Here is a 15,493-nt window from a genome sequence, read left to right as displayed (position 1 = left end):
ACCCACAACCTCTGAAGGTGAGCTCTTCCACTGGTCCATTGTCCTCACTGTTAGGAAGTTTCCCCTTAATTCCAGGTTGCTTCACTCTTTGATTAGTTTCCATCCGTTGTTTCTTGTCCTGCTTCTCTGGTGATTTGAAGAATAAGTTGACCTTCTCTTTGTGGCAACCTCTCAAATACTGGAATACTGCTATCATATCCCCCCTGGTCTTTCTTTTCTCTAGACTGGCCACACCCAAATCCTGCAGCCATTCTTCACACTTTTTAGTCTCCAGGCCTTTAATCATCTCAGTTTCTCTTCGCTGCACTTTTTCCAAACTCTCAACATCCTTTTTTGTAATATGGGGACCAAAATTGGTTGCAGTATTCCAAGTGTGGCCTTACTAAGGCTTTGCAAAGAGGCACTAACACTTCACGTGATCTTGATTCTGTGCCTCTTGTTTATACAACCCCAAGATTGTGTTAGCTTTTTTGGCTGCTGGCTCATGTTGACGTGATTGTCCACTAGGACGCCAAGGTCCCTCTCACAGTTCCTGTTTTGGAGCCAGGTTTCGCCTAATCTGTATTCATCTCTTTGGTTTTTCCTGCCCAGGTGTAAAACTTTGCTTTTCTCCCTGTTAAGTCTATGAAGATCTTTTTAGATCCTGAGCTTGTATCACTTTGAATGACTTTTTGCCCTCAAAAACATTACTGTATATTTGCGTGTAGCAACGACGGCTTTTTTGTAGAAATGTGTGCTGCCATTTTCGACCTCACTTTGTTGAGCTTTGCTTTGTGGCTCCAAGATCCAGCTCGCAATATTACCCTTGAATTGTAGACTTTAAAAAAAAAAAAAGTCAAAATAGCCTTCTACAGGTAGTCTTCTACTTAAGACCACAACGGAGCCCAACATTTGTGTTGCTAAGTGAGATGTTTGTTAAGTGAGTTTTGCCCCATTTTACAACGTTTCTTGCCACAGTTGTTAAGTGAATCACTGCAGTTGTCAAGTTGGTAACACGGTTGTTAAGTGAATCTGTCTCCCCTGTTGACTTTGCTGATCAGAAAGTCACAAAAGGGGATCACATGACCCCGGGACAATGCAACCGTCATAAGTATGAGTCAGTTGCCAAGCGTGTGAATTTTGATCACCTGACCATAGAGATGCTGCAGTGGTTGTGAGAGTGAAAAACGGCCATAAGTCACTTTTTTCAATGCTGTTGTCACTTTGAATTGTCACTAAATGAACTTTTGTAAGTCAAGGACTTACCTATATATGCTTCCAGGGTTGAAATGCAATTTCCACCACCAAAATGCAATTTCTTCTTATGATTTTACTGTAACAAAAAAGGTGGCTGAGTGGCTAAGATGCTGAGCTTGTCGATCAGAAAGGTCGGCAGTTCGGCGGTTCGAATCCCAAGCGCCGCGTAACGGAGTGAGCTCCCGTTCCTTGTCCCAGCTTCTGCCAACCTAGCAGCTTGAAAGCACGTAAAAAAGGCAAGTAGAAAAATGGGAACCACCTTTGGTGGGAAGGGAACAGTGCTCCGTGCCCCTTTGGCTTTGACACATGCCGGCCACATGACTATGAAGATGTCTTCGGACAGCACTGGCTCTTTGGCTTTGAAACGGAGATGAGCACCGCCCCCTAGAGTCGGGAACGACTAGCACAGATATGCCAGGGAACTTTTTCCTTTCCCTTACAAAGCTACATGGGAGAGCATATACAGATAATCCTTGAGTTACAACTGTGTAACCACCGATGTAAAGTTGAAAAAAATGATTTACAATTAATCCTCAGAATTAATGACTGTCAGTGTGACCAAAATCATAGGATCAAAATTTGGTAATGATTTGGAATTGGCATTCAGTTATGGCAGTTGCAATCTCCTGGTGTGTGGGTGGGTGGGAGGGGTGTCACATGATCGCCATTCGTGACCTTCGCAACTGGTTTTGGACAAGCGAAGCCAATAGGGGCACCTGGATTCCCTTAATGACCATGTGATTCACTTAACAACTGTGCAAACAGGTTGTAAAATTAGGCATGACTCATTTAAACACCGGTTTGCTTAGCAAGCAGAGGTTTTGATCTCAGTTTTGGTCAGAAGTCAAAGATGAGCTGAAAGTATTTTATGACATTGCTAATATACTATATATATAATATATAGAGGCTGTTTGTTATGTCATACACAAAACTTTTCCAAGAAATGTGACCAGAATCGCCCTATTGAACTGAGGTGGTGGCAGCAAAGTAAAATGTGGTTTTATTGCATAGCATTTAGAAAGATTTATGTTTGTGTGGCTTGGACTTGTGCCAGCTACCTAGATGCAACTCCTTGTACTAAACCACCTAGTAAGGGTACAAGGTTAATCTTTTGCAATAAAAACTGAGTCAGGTTATCTTGGAGAATGTATTCTACACTGGGACTTTGTCAGTTCTATGCTAGTTCTATGAGAGCTGTGTCTATAAAAAGACATAAGGAACTATAATTAATTATCAAGTCATTACACTTTAACATGGTGGCTCAGTGGCTAAGACTCTGAGCTTGTCGATCAGAAAGGTCAGCAGTTCGGTGGTTCAAAACCCTAGTGCCACGTAACAGAGTGAGCTCCCGTGACTTGTCCCAGCTTCTGCCAAGCTAGCAGTTCGAAAGCACATAAAAAATGCAAGTAGAAAAATAGGAAACACCTTTGGTGGGAAGGGAACAGCGTTCCGTGCGCCTTCGGCATTGAGTCATGCCGGCCACATGATCATGGAGAGGCCTTCGGACAGCGCTGGCTCTTTTGCTTTGAAACAGAGATGAGCACCGCCCCCTAGAGTCAGGAACGACCAGCACATATGTGCAAGGGGAACCTTTACATTTACCTTTATACTTTAATATACTAAAGCTACAATATCTGGAGTTAAATTTTCCTGGGCTACAGCTAAATGAAATTGGGAGCAGTTTAAAACCACCTTCTCTGTAGCAGTTGAAGTTCACACATCTTTTAAGTTGCCAAAGTTTTGTAGTCCATAGGAATAGCCTAAGATAATATTCTTATTGGTCTTATTTTTCTGTCCTAAATGCAAGCAGCCTAATTCAGCCAGTGCATTTTTGAGTGATGTTGCAACCTTTAAAACAGCTGTATGCTAGGTTACGTAGTTCTTGATTTAGGATTGGTCACTTAGCAACTATTTGTAGTTACGATGGACCTGGGGGCGAGGGGTACTGTTCTGACCTAGCTCCCCAAACACAACAAACCCTTTGTACTTGAAGCAATGGTTCCTTTACTAGGAGAGCCAGCAGCCCCCACAAAAAGTTCCTCTCTCAACACAGGCTAACAAGTCCATCCATTGTCTGCCACACCTATTCATCTCCGCTGCCTGCCTTTGATCCCCAGAGTTAGGGTGGGGCTTCGCTAGCAGTGGTGGCTCTTCCGAACCAAGGATCGGCCCATAGATTTCCACTGCTCTCCTCTCCTCTGCCTTCTATGCATCTGCGTGTCAGGCACTGGACCCAGCAGTTCCTCCTCTTCCTCATCAGCCACCTCCAGACCTGGGGGCTGTTGACTCTCCATCTGAGGGCTGACGGACAGCCCAGGCTCTGCCTCTCTCTCTCTCTCTCTCTCTCTCTCTCTCTCTCTCTCTCTCTCTCTGCCAGCTTCATTCCCTCTTCCCCCTGGGAGCTCTCAGGTTGCCCTGATGCTGACCCTGACTCTCACACCTCCTCCTCCTCTTCCTCTGATTCGGCTGCTGGAGGGGCTGGCAGTTGACAGGGCACAGCAGGTACTTGCACCTAGACTGAGAAGTTTTGACAGATGGTCCCACCCACATCACATGACCACATTTTGTGTACTGGGCAACATTTATCACTCTCTACAATGATCACATGATGGCATTTTCCAATGGTTTTGCTGAAAACCAATAGTTGTTTTTTTTGGTTTTTTTTTTGCAAAACTGGTCCCAATGCGAACCATGGGTTCATTTAACAACTGCTGCAAAAAGAGGTTGTAAAATTGAATCAGTCACATGATCAACCCAGTTTATGACTGTCTTGAGTTATGACTCTGATGGACAGACTCAAGAACTACCTGCATATTTTTTTTCTCTGATAAGTGGTTGAATGTTTTCACATGAAGACTTTCTGATTCCATCTTGCTGATCAAATTCTATTGAGCATAGAATTGTAGAGCTGGAAGGGACCTTGGAGATCTAGTCCAACCTCCTTGACCAAGGCAGGAGTCCTTATTCCCTCCTGGACCACTGGTGGTCCAATCTTTTTTTCTTGAAAACCTCCAGGAATGGATATGGAGATTCTCAGTCATCCAGGTCATGGTTGCCCACGGTAAATTTTCACTGGACTTTCTGGTTTGTTTGTTTTTTGAAGATGTTTCGCTTCTCATCCAAGCTGAAGAAGCTTCTTGGATGAGAAGTAGAACGTCTTCAAAGAAAAACCAGAAAGTCCAGTTGCCTCTTGAAAAACCACCCTAGGGACTCCAGGAATGAAGCACTTACAACTCTTTAGTTTTCTAGGTGCTTCTCTCCTTGATTAGTTTCCACCCATTGCTTCTTGTTCTATCCTCAGGTGCTTTGGAGAATAGCTTGACTCCCTCTTCTTTGGGGCAGCCCCTCAGATATTGGAAGACTGCTATCGTGTCTCCCCTAATCCTGCTCTTTGTTAGTTTAGACATACCCAGGTCCCTCAATTGTTCATTGTATCGTACAGATAGTCCTTGACATAATCATTCATTATATGCACAACTTGCCTTCAGAAATTGTGGGTGCTCCATCACTGGAGGTTTTTAAAAAGAGTCTAGACAATCACTTATCTAAAATAAGGGGATGGATTAGAACAGGGGTCCCCAACCTTTCGGATCTCAGGGACCACTAAATTCATGATTTTAAATCCCACAGACCACTAATATCTGCCTTATGACTGGCTAGGTGGGTGCGGCTAGGTGGTCATGTGTCTGGGTGGGCGTGGCCAACTCAATGTCATTCATGTCGAGGGGAGCCTTGCCGGCCTCTACTCACTCCTCCCCTCCCAGCCCCTCCTCGCCTGCGCGTCCGGGCTCCTTAGGGCCCCTACAGGAAGCAGTTGCTGGGGCAAAGTAGCCACCAGGAGAAAGAGTTGGCAAAACAGCTCAGTTCAAATTGGCTCTGGCTGAGAAGGAGGCTTAGCAGAAGCACCTCACTGAGGACTAGGAGCATAGGCTTTCCAAGCAGAGGGAAGATCTGTGGGAGTGCAAGGCCAGGTATTGCACCTGGAGACTCAGCGGGCTGAGATGGTCAGCCAGTTCCAGACCATGATGCAGTCCCACTGGAATGAGGCCCACCAGCTCTTTGCCACCAGTGGCTCTTCCCTCCAGCCTTCACCCAAAGCCTCCCACCAGGAGACTAAAGCAGACCCCAAGTCTGAATTTCTGCCCCCTCCGACCTGCACAAAAAGACGTCAAAGGGGGAGACTCTCTGCAGCAACACAAACATTCATTGCATATATCCGGCCCAGGGGCCGTAGTTTTGAGGACCCCCGATTGAGTGCAATATAAAAAATACAAATAATTTTTCTGCGGACCACCAAAATTTTCTCACGGACCACCATTTGGTGACTGCTGGTCTAGAAGACCCCCAAGGTCCCTTCCAGCTCATTCTATTTATTCTAAGTAAGTTTGGTTCAAATCTGATCTCTTCCTCACACCTGCTGCCCCCTTTGAAAGCATGCCAGGACAACAGCACCCCCTTCAGGCAGTTGATAAGATGCACGCAGACTTCATTTTCTCACTAACCAGCTAAAGAGAACAAATTGCTTCAGAGCTGTGTTTCTCAAACAGGACAACTCTCAGAATTCCCCAGCCAGTATGCTAATCAAATATCATCTTGCTCAGGTTTTTTTGTTCAAGGTAATCCAGGATCAACTAGAGATTGCCACCAGTCGTAGATATTATGAGAACAAAATTTGACATTTTCTTGTTCAAACAATGTCCTGGAGGTGGCAAGATTAATTCCATTTCTAACAGATTAACAGAGTTAGAAGGAACCTTGTAGGTCATCTAGTCCAACCACCCGCTCAAGCAGGAGACTCTACACCATTTCTGACAAATGACAGTCAATCTCTTCTTGAAAGTGTCAAGTGATGAAGCGCCCACAACCTCTGTTCCATTGGTTGATTGTTCTCCCTGTCAGAATTTTTTTTCCTTATTTCCAGGTTAAATCTCTCCTTGGTCAGATTCCATCCATTGTTCCTTGTCTGGACTTCAGGTGCTTTGGAGAATAGCTTGACCCCCTCCTCCTCTCTGGGGCAGCCCTTCAAATATTGGAAGATGCTCTCCTATCTCCCCTGGTCCTTCTCTTCACTAGACTAGCCACGCCCAGTTCCTGCAACCGTCCATCGTATGTTTTAGCCTCCAGTCCCCTCATCATCCTGGTTGCTCTTCTATGCACTTTTTCTAGAGTTTCAACCTCTTTTTTATAGCATGGTGACCAAAACTGGGTGCAGTATTCTAGGTGTAGTCTTACTAGAGCTTTTCTAAAGTTTAAACAGCCTCAAAAGGTATTTGAATTCACTTCCAAATCAAGTCAACAGGATATTGCTGGAGGTTTTTTTTTTTAATAATCATTTGACTGGGATGGCATAAGGTCTTCTGCTCTGAACCAGGCTAGGGTTGGGCTAGAAGACCTCCAAGGCCCCTTCTATGATTCCCACTTGGTGTCAGGGTTCCGACTGATGCCCTAATTAAGGGATGCAGGCCAGGGATGCTTTTCGAGTTGACACTTGAGCTGAAAAGCAATAAAAACTCTGCAAAATTGTTTTTAAGTGTTTCCTTTTAAAGCTTTCATGGGGAACAGATTTAGTTTTTAAAAGGCACAACTGTCCATAAGCAAGAAATGTGCTTTTCAAACACTTTATTCGAAGGTCTATGGAGATTCTCAGTCATCCAGTTGTGGTTGTCCCAAAGGTGTTTTTTCAGGAGGCAACTTTCTTGTTTTTTTCTTTGAAGAGGTTTCGCTTCTCATCCAAGAAGCTTCTTCAGCTCTGACTGGATGGTGGGGAATGGAAGGATTTATATTCCTTGCAGACAGCTGGCCCTTGGCATCCTTTGAGAGAGTCATTGAGGCCACCTGGAGGCTTATCTGTGTCCTCAAGAGGGTCACCTGAGTGGTGCAAATGGTTCCTGTGGTCTGCAATTTCCCCCCTGGAAATCCATTCCTCCTCCCACACCATGCAAAGGCTGTGCGTCCCAAATTGTATAGCTAAAAGTCTGTATAGATTCTCCATCATCCAGTTCGTGGTTGTCCCAAAGGTGCTTTTTTTCAGGAGGCAAATGGACTTTTCTTGCTTTTTTCTTTGAAGACATTTTGCTTCTCATCCAAGAAGCTTCTTCAGCTCAGAAGAAAACAAGAAAGTCCAGTTGCGTCCTGAAAAAGCACCTTTGGGACTATATTTGAATGTTGTAGCATCCAAACTATCCTTTGAAAGATATGCCTCTATTGCCTACATTTTATTCTGTGTGAACATTGAGGTAGATGGCATCTCTAGGTAACACTTCTCAATTACTTTGGGCGTCAAAAGCCTGAAATTTGTGTTACCGATAGAAAAGAATATTTGCAGCTTGGGGCTGATCTGTGAGGTCCTTGGTGCTCTCTGAACTTGGTGGCTTTCTTGCAGACGTTTCATCACCCAACTATTTAACACCATCAGTGCTAGCGAGTGTAGCGTTTTGCTCCCCATTTATGTACTAGCAACCTGCCCTGTCCGTGTTGGTAGGAGCATTCTAGGTAGCTCCTTGATTTACGGTTAGATTTGCAAACAGTGCAACTGAGTTTCTAGTTTTCTGCAGTTTTTGTGCGGGGAGGAACCTTTCAGAAGCTGCAGCAAAAATCTCAGAAGGGAGGAAGAGAAAGAGGTCATTTTGATTTGGGGTACTTCCAAAATCTTGACCGAGGGATGGGTAGCTGCTCAGATTTTAAGGGCTGTTTTTGGCTCACCAGTGGCCAGTGGTGCTGGCAGCAGAGTCGGACAGTGAGGAGGTTGGGGAGGAAGATGGGCCAGTCCTGGAGTCTGGGGAAGGCTCTGAGGAGGGCTCTGTGTCGGAGGCAGAAAGGGGGCCATGGGCTGTCTGACAGTTATCAGCTGCCTTCGGAGTCAGACATCAGTGAGGCAGAAGAACAGCTGGAGCCTGTTCCCAGTGTGCGCATATGCAGAGTTGCCAGACGAAGGGAGCAGCTAAAGAACAGGGGTCAACTTGGGAGTAAGGTGGACTGTGAGTGGCCCCTCCCGTAGGAAATAAAAGAGGAGCGAAAGGGGAATGGAGTTTGCAGTAGACAATTAGTTCATTCCTGCATTCGTGCCAAGTATTGTGGCGTCTGAAAGATATCAGACTGGCCCCTCTCCAAGCCTGATCAAGGTTGGTAATTGTGAACTCTCTTGAAAGACTGTGGGAGAGGAAAGACTTTGCTGTAGAGGAATTCACTGCCAATTAAATAAAAGGGGTTTATCGGGACGAGGACTCGGCTTCGTGCTGCTGGGGAAGCCTCGGTCAGAACACAAAGGGCTGAGGCGCCTCACAGCCAGGGGAACCTGTCACAAACATACACACAACACACCAGGTGCTACAATCTGTCTTTCCTTTTGTTTGCAGCTCAAGATCTGGATCTACCCAGAGGGAACAAGGAACATGAACGGAGATCTTCTGCCCTTCAAGAAGGGAGCTTTTCATCTCGCAGTCCAGACCCAGGTGAGGGACGGTGCTTGGCAGGAGTGACTTGCCTCCCATGGATTGAAATGGGATTATTTATACCTATGATTATTTATAGCCTGCCTTTTTAATTTTTTTATAAATAACTCAAGTTGACAAACATTACATAGTGCAGGTAGTCCTCGACTTACAAACAGTTTGTTTAGTGACCGTTCAAACTTACAACTGAAAAAAGGGACAGGGCCATTTTTCATAGCTGTGACCTTTGCGGCCTCCCCAGGGTCACGTGATCAAAATTCGGACACTTGACAACTGACTCATACTTATGACTCATACTCATACATTGCTGTGTCCCAAGGTCATGGGATCAGCTTTTGAGACTTTCCAACAATGGATGATGAGGGGACTGGAGGCTCAAACATACGATGAACGGTTGCAAGAACTGGACATGGCTAGTCTAGGGAAGAGAAGGACCAGGGGAGACAGGATAGCAGTCTTCCAATATTTGAGGGGCTGCCACAGAGAGGAGGAGGTCAAGTTATTTTCCAAAGCACCCCAAGGCCAGACAAGGAAGAATGGATGGAAACTGAACAAGAACGGAAATAAGGAGAAATTTTCTGACAGTGAGAACAATCAAGCCATTTAACAAAAGTTGCCTTCAGAGGTTGTGGGCGCTTCATCCCTGGAAGCTTTCAAGAGGAGACTGGACTGCCATCTGTCAGAAATGATGTAGGGTTTCCCACTTGGGTGGGGGGTTGGATTAGATGACCTCCAAGGTCCCTTCCAACTCTGTTAATCTAATCAAAGGCTGGTCCTGGGTACTTTGGCTCCAAGCTTTTTTTCGTAGACACTGAGAAAATGTCCCACCTTTTAGACTTCAACTCCCATAAGTCTCACCTGTTGGGGATTATGGAGCAGGTCTTGGAAGGCTGAGGAAGGCTGCTTCTTGCTATCGTAGGGACCCCCAGGAACAGCCTGAGACAAGAAGCCCAAATCATGAGTAGCAACACTACTTTTATGGTAACGTCAAAGGTCTCAGAATTAAATTAATATACATTAAACCATTTCCTCCCTGAATATAACTTTAGGGCACTGCAAAAAAATACGTTGAATGAAGAGTTAGTTCAACTGCATCTCAACAACGTTATGATCAGCTCCTTCCTTTTCTTTTTAATGTTGAACTCAACATCATGTTATGCAATGGTGACCCCTTGCCTGTTCTTGTGCAACTTTCTCTGAACACCTGACTCCAGTCAAGTTCTCTTTTGGTTGACTTCCTTCCACAGCTCCCAAGTTCCTCTTCTGTGCAAAATTTCTCCTTTTTAATAAAGCACCAGCATAAGAAAAATCCTGATAGAAGGAAGTTTTCATTGTTTTCTTTGCTATTATGTCATGTAAAAAAAAAAGAAGTATAAATCACCCTGGGAGTCAAAAACGTAACAAAACAGGGATCATTGTAGATTTAAGAACTTCCAGATTTTTGACCCAAAGGTGCTTTCTTCAAGAGGCAACTGGACTTTCTGGTTTTTCCTTTGAAGATGTTTCCCTTCTCATCCAAGGAGCTTCTTCAGCTCTGTTTGAAGGGTGGGAAATGGAAGAACCTGACCATCCAGCCAGAGCTGAAGAAGCTTTTTGGATGAAAAGCGAAATGCCTTCAAAGAAAAACCAGGAAGTCCATGGTTGGGACAACCATGACCTGAATGACTGAGAATCTCCATAGACATTCCAGATTTTTGCTAACTTTTTATTATTATTATTATCTTCCCTTTGAAGGTTCCAATAATTCCTGTGGTCTATTCCTCCTTTTCTTCGTTTTACAACCCAGAAAAGAAGATGTTTACATCAGGTAGGATAATGCACAGCTTGCAGTGTTGTTCTGCTTCCCTTAACTGTCCTTGGAGATCCAAATTCTCTGGCATGGCTAAAAGGAATCCAGGTTGCTGGCTTGGTGAGCCAATTCTCTGCCTGCAGATGTGCCTGGGTTCAGAGCAGCATCTCTTCCTCCCCGCTTGCTTGATAGAGCTTTTCAAGAAACAAATCGGATTTCTGGACCAGCAGAAAAAACACTTGAGAGACCGGGAGGGGGGCTGTTTCCCACGGTTCTGGTTTCACCGCCGTAGTTTCGGCCCGGTCTACCCAATGGGAAAAGGAAACATGCCAGCAATTTGGGGAGTGGTGTCAAGCTGGCCATGCCCACCCAGTTGACCACACCCACCCAGTCAGCTACGCCACTCAGTCAGCCATGCACACCCATCCCCCCTGAGGTAAACCACAGACTTGATGCAGCCCTCAATGAAATTGAGTTTGACACCCCTGCATTAAAGGAGGGACAACATGAAAAGTGAATGACAACAATTAAAACAATGTTTTAATTATTTTAACTAATTAAATTGAATTGTTGAATTGTCCTGCAGCAAGTTGGCTATGGTGAGTTGTTCCATAGCTAGTTGGCCATGGCAAGTTGTCGCATTCCGTTGTGAGAACCCAGAGGGACAGTGGGGTAAATTAATCGGGGGAAACATCCGGTCAGGAGAATGGGTTTGCGAGTTGGGCCATGTATTGGGTGAGTGGAGGAGTTTCCTTGTGGTTCCCACTTCCCAAATGCTTGGGAGAGTTGGCTTGGCCAACCAACAGAGCTTCCTGCTCTAAATATGTCGGGTGGGGGCAGTAAGGGTCCATAGAGAGGAATTTGTCACTGTCTTTTCTGTCTCCAGGCAAAATCAAGGTGGAAATCTTCCCGCCCATCTCAACGAAGGGCCTGACAAATGAGGATGTTGATGATCTCTGCAAGCAATGCTACACCACCATGAGGGAAACCTTCTTCACATTATCGGGAAAGAGCAGAGAAGCCAACGGAGAGGCCTCCATCCTTGGGCAGTAGGGTCTCTTGCCAAAATGACTGGAGGGCTCACCTGTGGGACAGGTCCTTCAATTGCCCCCAAGAGTGGTGATGGCCCCCCCTTGCTTGACGAAAACTTTGTGTAAGTTGTTCCAAAGCATTTGAGTGAGGGGGAGGAGGAAATTCAACCGGTGGATGTGCTCAAAGGTTGAGGAATCTCGTCTGGCCTTTCCCTCCTCACCTCCTTCTCCACAAACTGCTGTTACCAAAGATTCCTGCCCTTCTTGGTGTCCACAACCAGCAGTTTAAACAACCCCAAGTGCCTTTTCTCTCTCCTGGTGACCTCAGGGACTGGGTCCATGGCTTCCTCTTTGCCCCCCAGGGTGATGGTGTGAAGGTGCTTCTTCTCTTCATTGGGCACAGGGGTAATTTGGGTCGACAGGCCCAGACCTTGATCCACTTGGCATTTTTTCCGAAGGAAGTTGGGGGGCATCAGGCCCCATTATTTGACGCAGTTTTGAGTTGAGAGGGGGAACCAGTAATGACCCTTGTCCAGAAGAGGAGATGCTGGGTGGTTGCTGTTCTGATAGGCTGCATCTATTACTGTTGGAGATAAGGTACGCTAGTAAACTCCCACAGGTAAACTGGGGAGAATGTGGAGGGACCACAGTAAAGTTTGCTGCTATGGCAACCAAGCAAATTCCATCCTCCAGGACTCTTATTGATCCTTCTCAGTCTCACTAACTTTTAAGATGTGAGGACCTCAACTCCAAGAATTATCCAGCCCGCTAAGGAACGCTGGCTGAAGAATTCTGGGAATTGAAGTCCAGACATCATAAAGTCCTTCCAACGTTAAATGTTGCCTAAGAAAAAGGAAGCTTTCTTATTTATTTGGGACAAAGTTCTCCCCGTTCTTTTCTTTCAAGATAACTAGAGCTCTGTTGCAAGAAGAAATTTATCTCAAGGCTTTTAGTCACCAAAAGTTGCCTCACACGGTTTGTGTGTCGGAGTGCAAAGCAGACATATGAACTTGAAAATTCTGAGATCTCATGATGGCGAAGGGAAGAGCTGATGGGGGGGGGGGGAATCCTTTTGTTGGAGAGAATTTCAAAACAAGACAAACGTGTGAAGAAATTTGATTAAACTTCCCTGCCGTAGTGTTTGGATTTGCCTGTCACCTCAGCAAAGCATGCCCATTTTATTTTGATTTTTTGTGATAAACAGAGGGCACAATGCTGCTAGCAGCTCTTTCACTAATTCTGTCAACCTTCAGCAGAGTTGTGAGTCCAACTTTTGAGTTGTGTTGGGGCAGAAATTCTCAGAAGTAAACTCTTAAAAAGAGAATAGACGTTGCATTCACTCGGAACTGGGAGGGAGAACTTGTCACTTGTCCGACATTCCCTGCACGTTTGGCTGCTGCCCTGCTAAACTGTGGTTGCTCCCCACAAGCCTTGATCCAGCCATTCTCACCCGAACCAGCCGATGAAGCCACTGCCTGTTGGTTGACAATCAGCCTTACACTTCCTTCAGCCTGCAAGTTGAGGAAAGGTTTAGTCTGTAGAAAGGCAGCTTCCACCATCTTGCAAAGTTTGAGTGAGGCCCTCCAGTCTCAGGGAGAGACCCGGAGGGTTTTTTTTTTTTGTTTTTGTTTTTGTTTTTGTTTTTTTTTTTTGCTCAAGGGTGTCCATTTCTGAACCGGTTGGGACCCTGAACCCAAGTTGGGTGGGCTTAGGTCAGTGTCGGCGAACCTTTTCGGCATTGCGTGCCGAAATAAGGGAGTCTGTGCGCTCGCATGTATGTGCCAGAAACCAGAAGAGTAGCCAAGAAGATGATCTTCCGGTTTCCAGCATGCACAAGGGCATCGCCCAGCTGGTCTTCATGCATGCATGCATGCACAACAGAAACCAGAAGGCCAGGTGGTTGGTGCTGGTGCATGTGACAGAAAACGGAAGATCGTCTTCCTGGCATGGGCATGAGCACTGGGTGGCTGCTCTTCCAGTTTCCGGCATTCCCACGAACGTGAAGACCAACTGGCTGGCATGCTGGAACCTGGAAGAGCAACAGGCGACAGCTCCCATGCCCGGAGAGATGGCTGTGTGTGCCACTTCCAGCACGTGTGCCTTTAGTTCCCCATCAAAGGCTTAGGTGATCTTTAAGGTTCTTGGCAGCCCCACCATGCAAAAGCAAGTTGCATTCCCTTGCTTTCATCCAATCCGCTGTGGCCCTGTCCCCATGAATCATTCTTCTACAGTCCCCACAAAAACGGTTGAGACTGGGCACATCTTGCCCAACTTCAAGATGGGTGAACTTCAACTCCCAGAATTCCCCAGTCAGGGGAATTCTAGGAGTTGAAGTCCACCCATCTTGACGTCATCGGAGTTGAAAAAGATCACTCCCAGACTCTAGAGAATTCCTTGGGCTTGGTGATCAGCCATCCTTCCATGGACAGGATAAAAACCAAATCTCTAGGATTGCTCTCCTCCATTCTGGGATAGTCTTCTTGCTGCCCCCCCCCTCCAATTCTGCAACAAAGCCTGTCTCCCACTTAGCAGGGGATGAAGCTGCTCCCAAAGCAGCTCAGCATCTGGAAGACATCATCAAGCACAACTCCAGCATTCAGATGGTCTGTTGGATCCACTATCCTTTTAAGCCAGTTCCAGCTTAATTTACAGGGCTTGGGAATATGGCTGTCCTTGTCCTGGGGATGGATGGAGGGGGGACAAGCACATCTGGAAGGGAGGCCCTCAACCTTAGGCCCAAAGCGCTCATCCCCAGCCTGACTTCAGGGGGCGGAGACCAGGAAAGAGTATGTGGCTTCTGGGAGTTGTAGTTCCGACAGCTGAAGAATGGTTTTTCTCACCCTTTCGAAAGCGTACCAAAAACATGTGCAAAAGTGCCTTATATTGAAAACCATTGGATGCTTTTTGGTATTGTCAAATGTACTATTTTTATAAAGAATTTTATTTAAAAAGAAGCAATGCTGGCGTGGTTGATTCCTTCCAAAATTTTTGCTTTGGAGAATTGGAGGGAAGGGAGGCCTTAGCCATGTCTGAGTTAATTTACCTTGTCTTATGTTATGCATTTAATAGGGACGCAGTGGTTCAGTGGCTAAGACCACTGACCTTCTTGATCAGAAAGGTCGGTGGTTCAAATCCGTAGCACCACGTAACAGAGGGAGCTCCCCTGACTTGTCCCAGCTTCTGCCAACCTAGCAGTTCGAAAGCACGTAAAAATGCAAGTAGAAAAATAGGGACCACCTTTGGTGGGCAGGTAACAGTATTCCGTGCGCCTTCGGCATTGAGTCCTGCCAGCCACGTGACCATGGAGACGTCTTTGGACAGCGCTGGCTCTTCGGCTTTGAAACAGAGATGAACACCTCCCCCTAGAGTCGAGAACGACTGGCACATATGTGCAAGGGGAACCTTTACCTTTACCTTTTATGTTGTGCATTTAGTGCTATATTCACTCTGATTGTATGGGTTAGAATTCAGCACCGCAAGCTAACTCTGCCCATTGTTTGGAGTTCGACCCTAAGCAGCTGAAGGTGGATCAGCCTTCCGTCCTTATGAGATCGGTAAAACGAGGACCCAGATTGTTGGGGGCAGTAGGCTGACTCTGCAAACTACTTAGAGAGTACAGTAAAGCAATATGAAGTGGTATATGTACATCTAAATGCTATTGCTTCCTTCCTTCCCTCCATCCCTTCCCCCCCACTTTCTCCAGCAGTGGCACAGTGGTTAGAATGCAGTATTGCAGGCTAATTTTGCCCACTGCCAGCAGTTCGATCCTGACCAGCTCAAGGTCAATTCAGCCTTCCATCCTGATATTATGCATTTAGTGCTATATTCACTCTGATTGTATGGGTTAGAATGCAGCACTGCAAGCTAACTCTGCCCACTGTTTGGAGTTCGACCCTGAGTGGCTCAAGGTGGATCAGCCTTCCGTCCTTATGAGGTCAGGCAAAAGAGGACGCAGATTGTTGGGGGTGACATGCTGACTCTCTAAA

At 46.0% G+C, this 15,493-nt stretch overlaps 1 protein-coding gene across 1 annotated transcript in view; it reads left to right on the top strand.

The window, feature by feature from the left end:
• AGPAT2 (1-acylglycerol-3-phosphate O-acyltransferase 2) overlaps positions 1–14,461 on the top strand; it is a 42,318-nt gene extending 27,857 nt beyond the window's left edge. Inside the window, exons 4-6 of the mRNA XM_014054304.2 lie at positions 8,592–8,687; positions 10,422–10,494; positions 11,363–14,461. Of these exons, the coding sequence (XP_013909779.2) occupies positions 8,592–8,687; positions 10,422–10,494; positions 11,363–11,529 (336 nt within the window). The 3' untranslated portion in view covers positions 11,530–14,461. The remainder of the gene's footprint in view (positions 1–8,591; positions 8,688–10,421; positions 10,495–11,362) is intronic.
• The last annotated feature ends 1,032 nt before the right edge of the window (positions 14,462–15,493 follow it).

This window comes from Thamnophis sirtalis, unplaced genomic scaffold, assembly GCF_051295495.1.
Source record: "Thamnophis sirtalis isolate CommonGarterSnake01/CBP01778 unplaced genomic scaffold, rThaSir2_p1.2 scaffold_2, whole genome shotgun sequence".
In the NCBI taxonomy this organism is placed as follows: Eukaryota; Metazoa; Chordata; class Lepidosauria; order Squamata; family Natricidae; genus Thamnophis; species Thamnophis sirtalis.
This window is presented reverse-complemented; position numbering and strand designations above follow the sequence as displayed.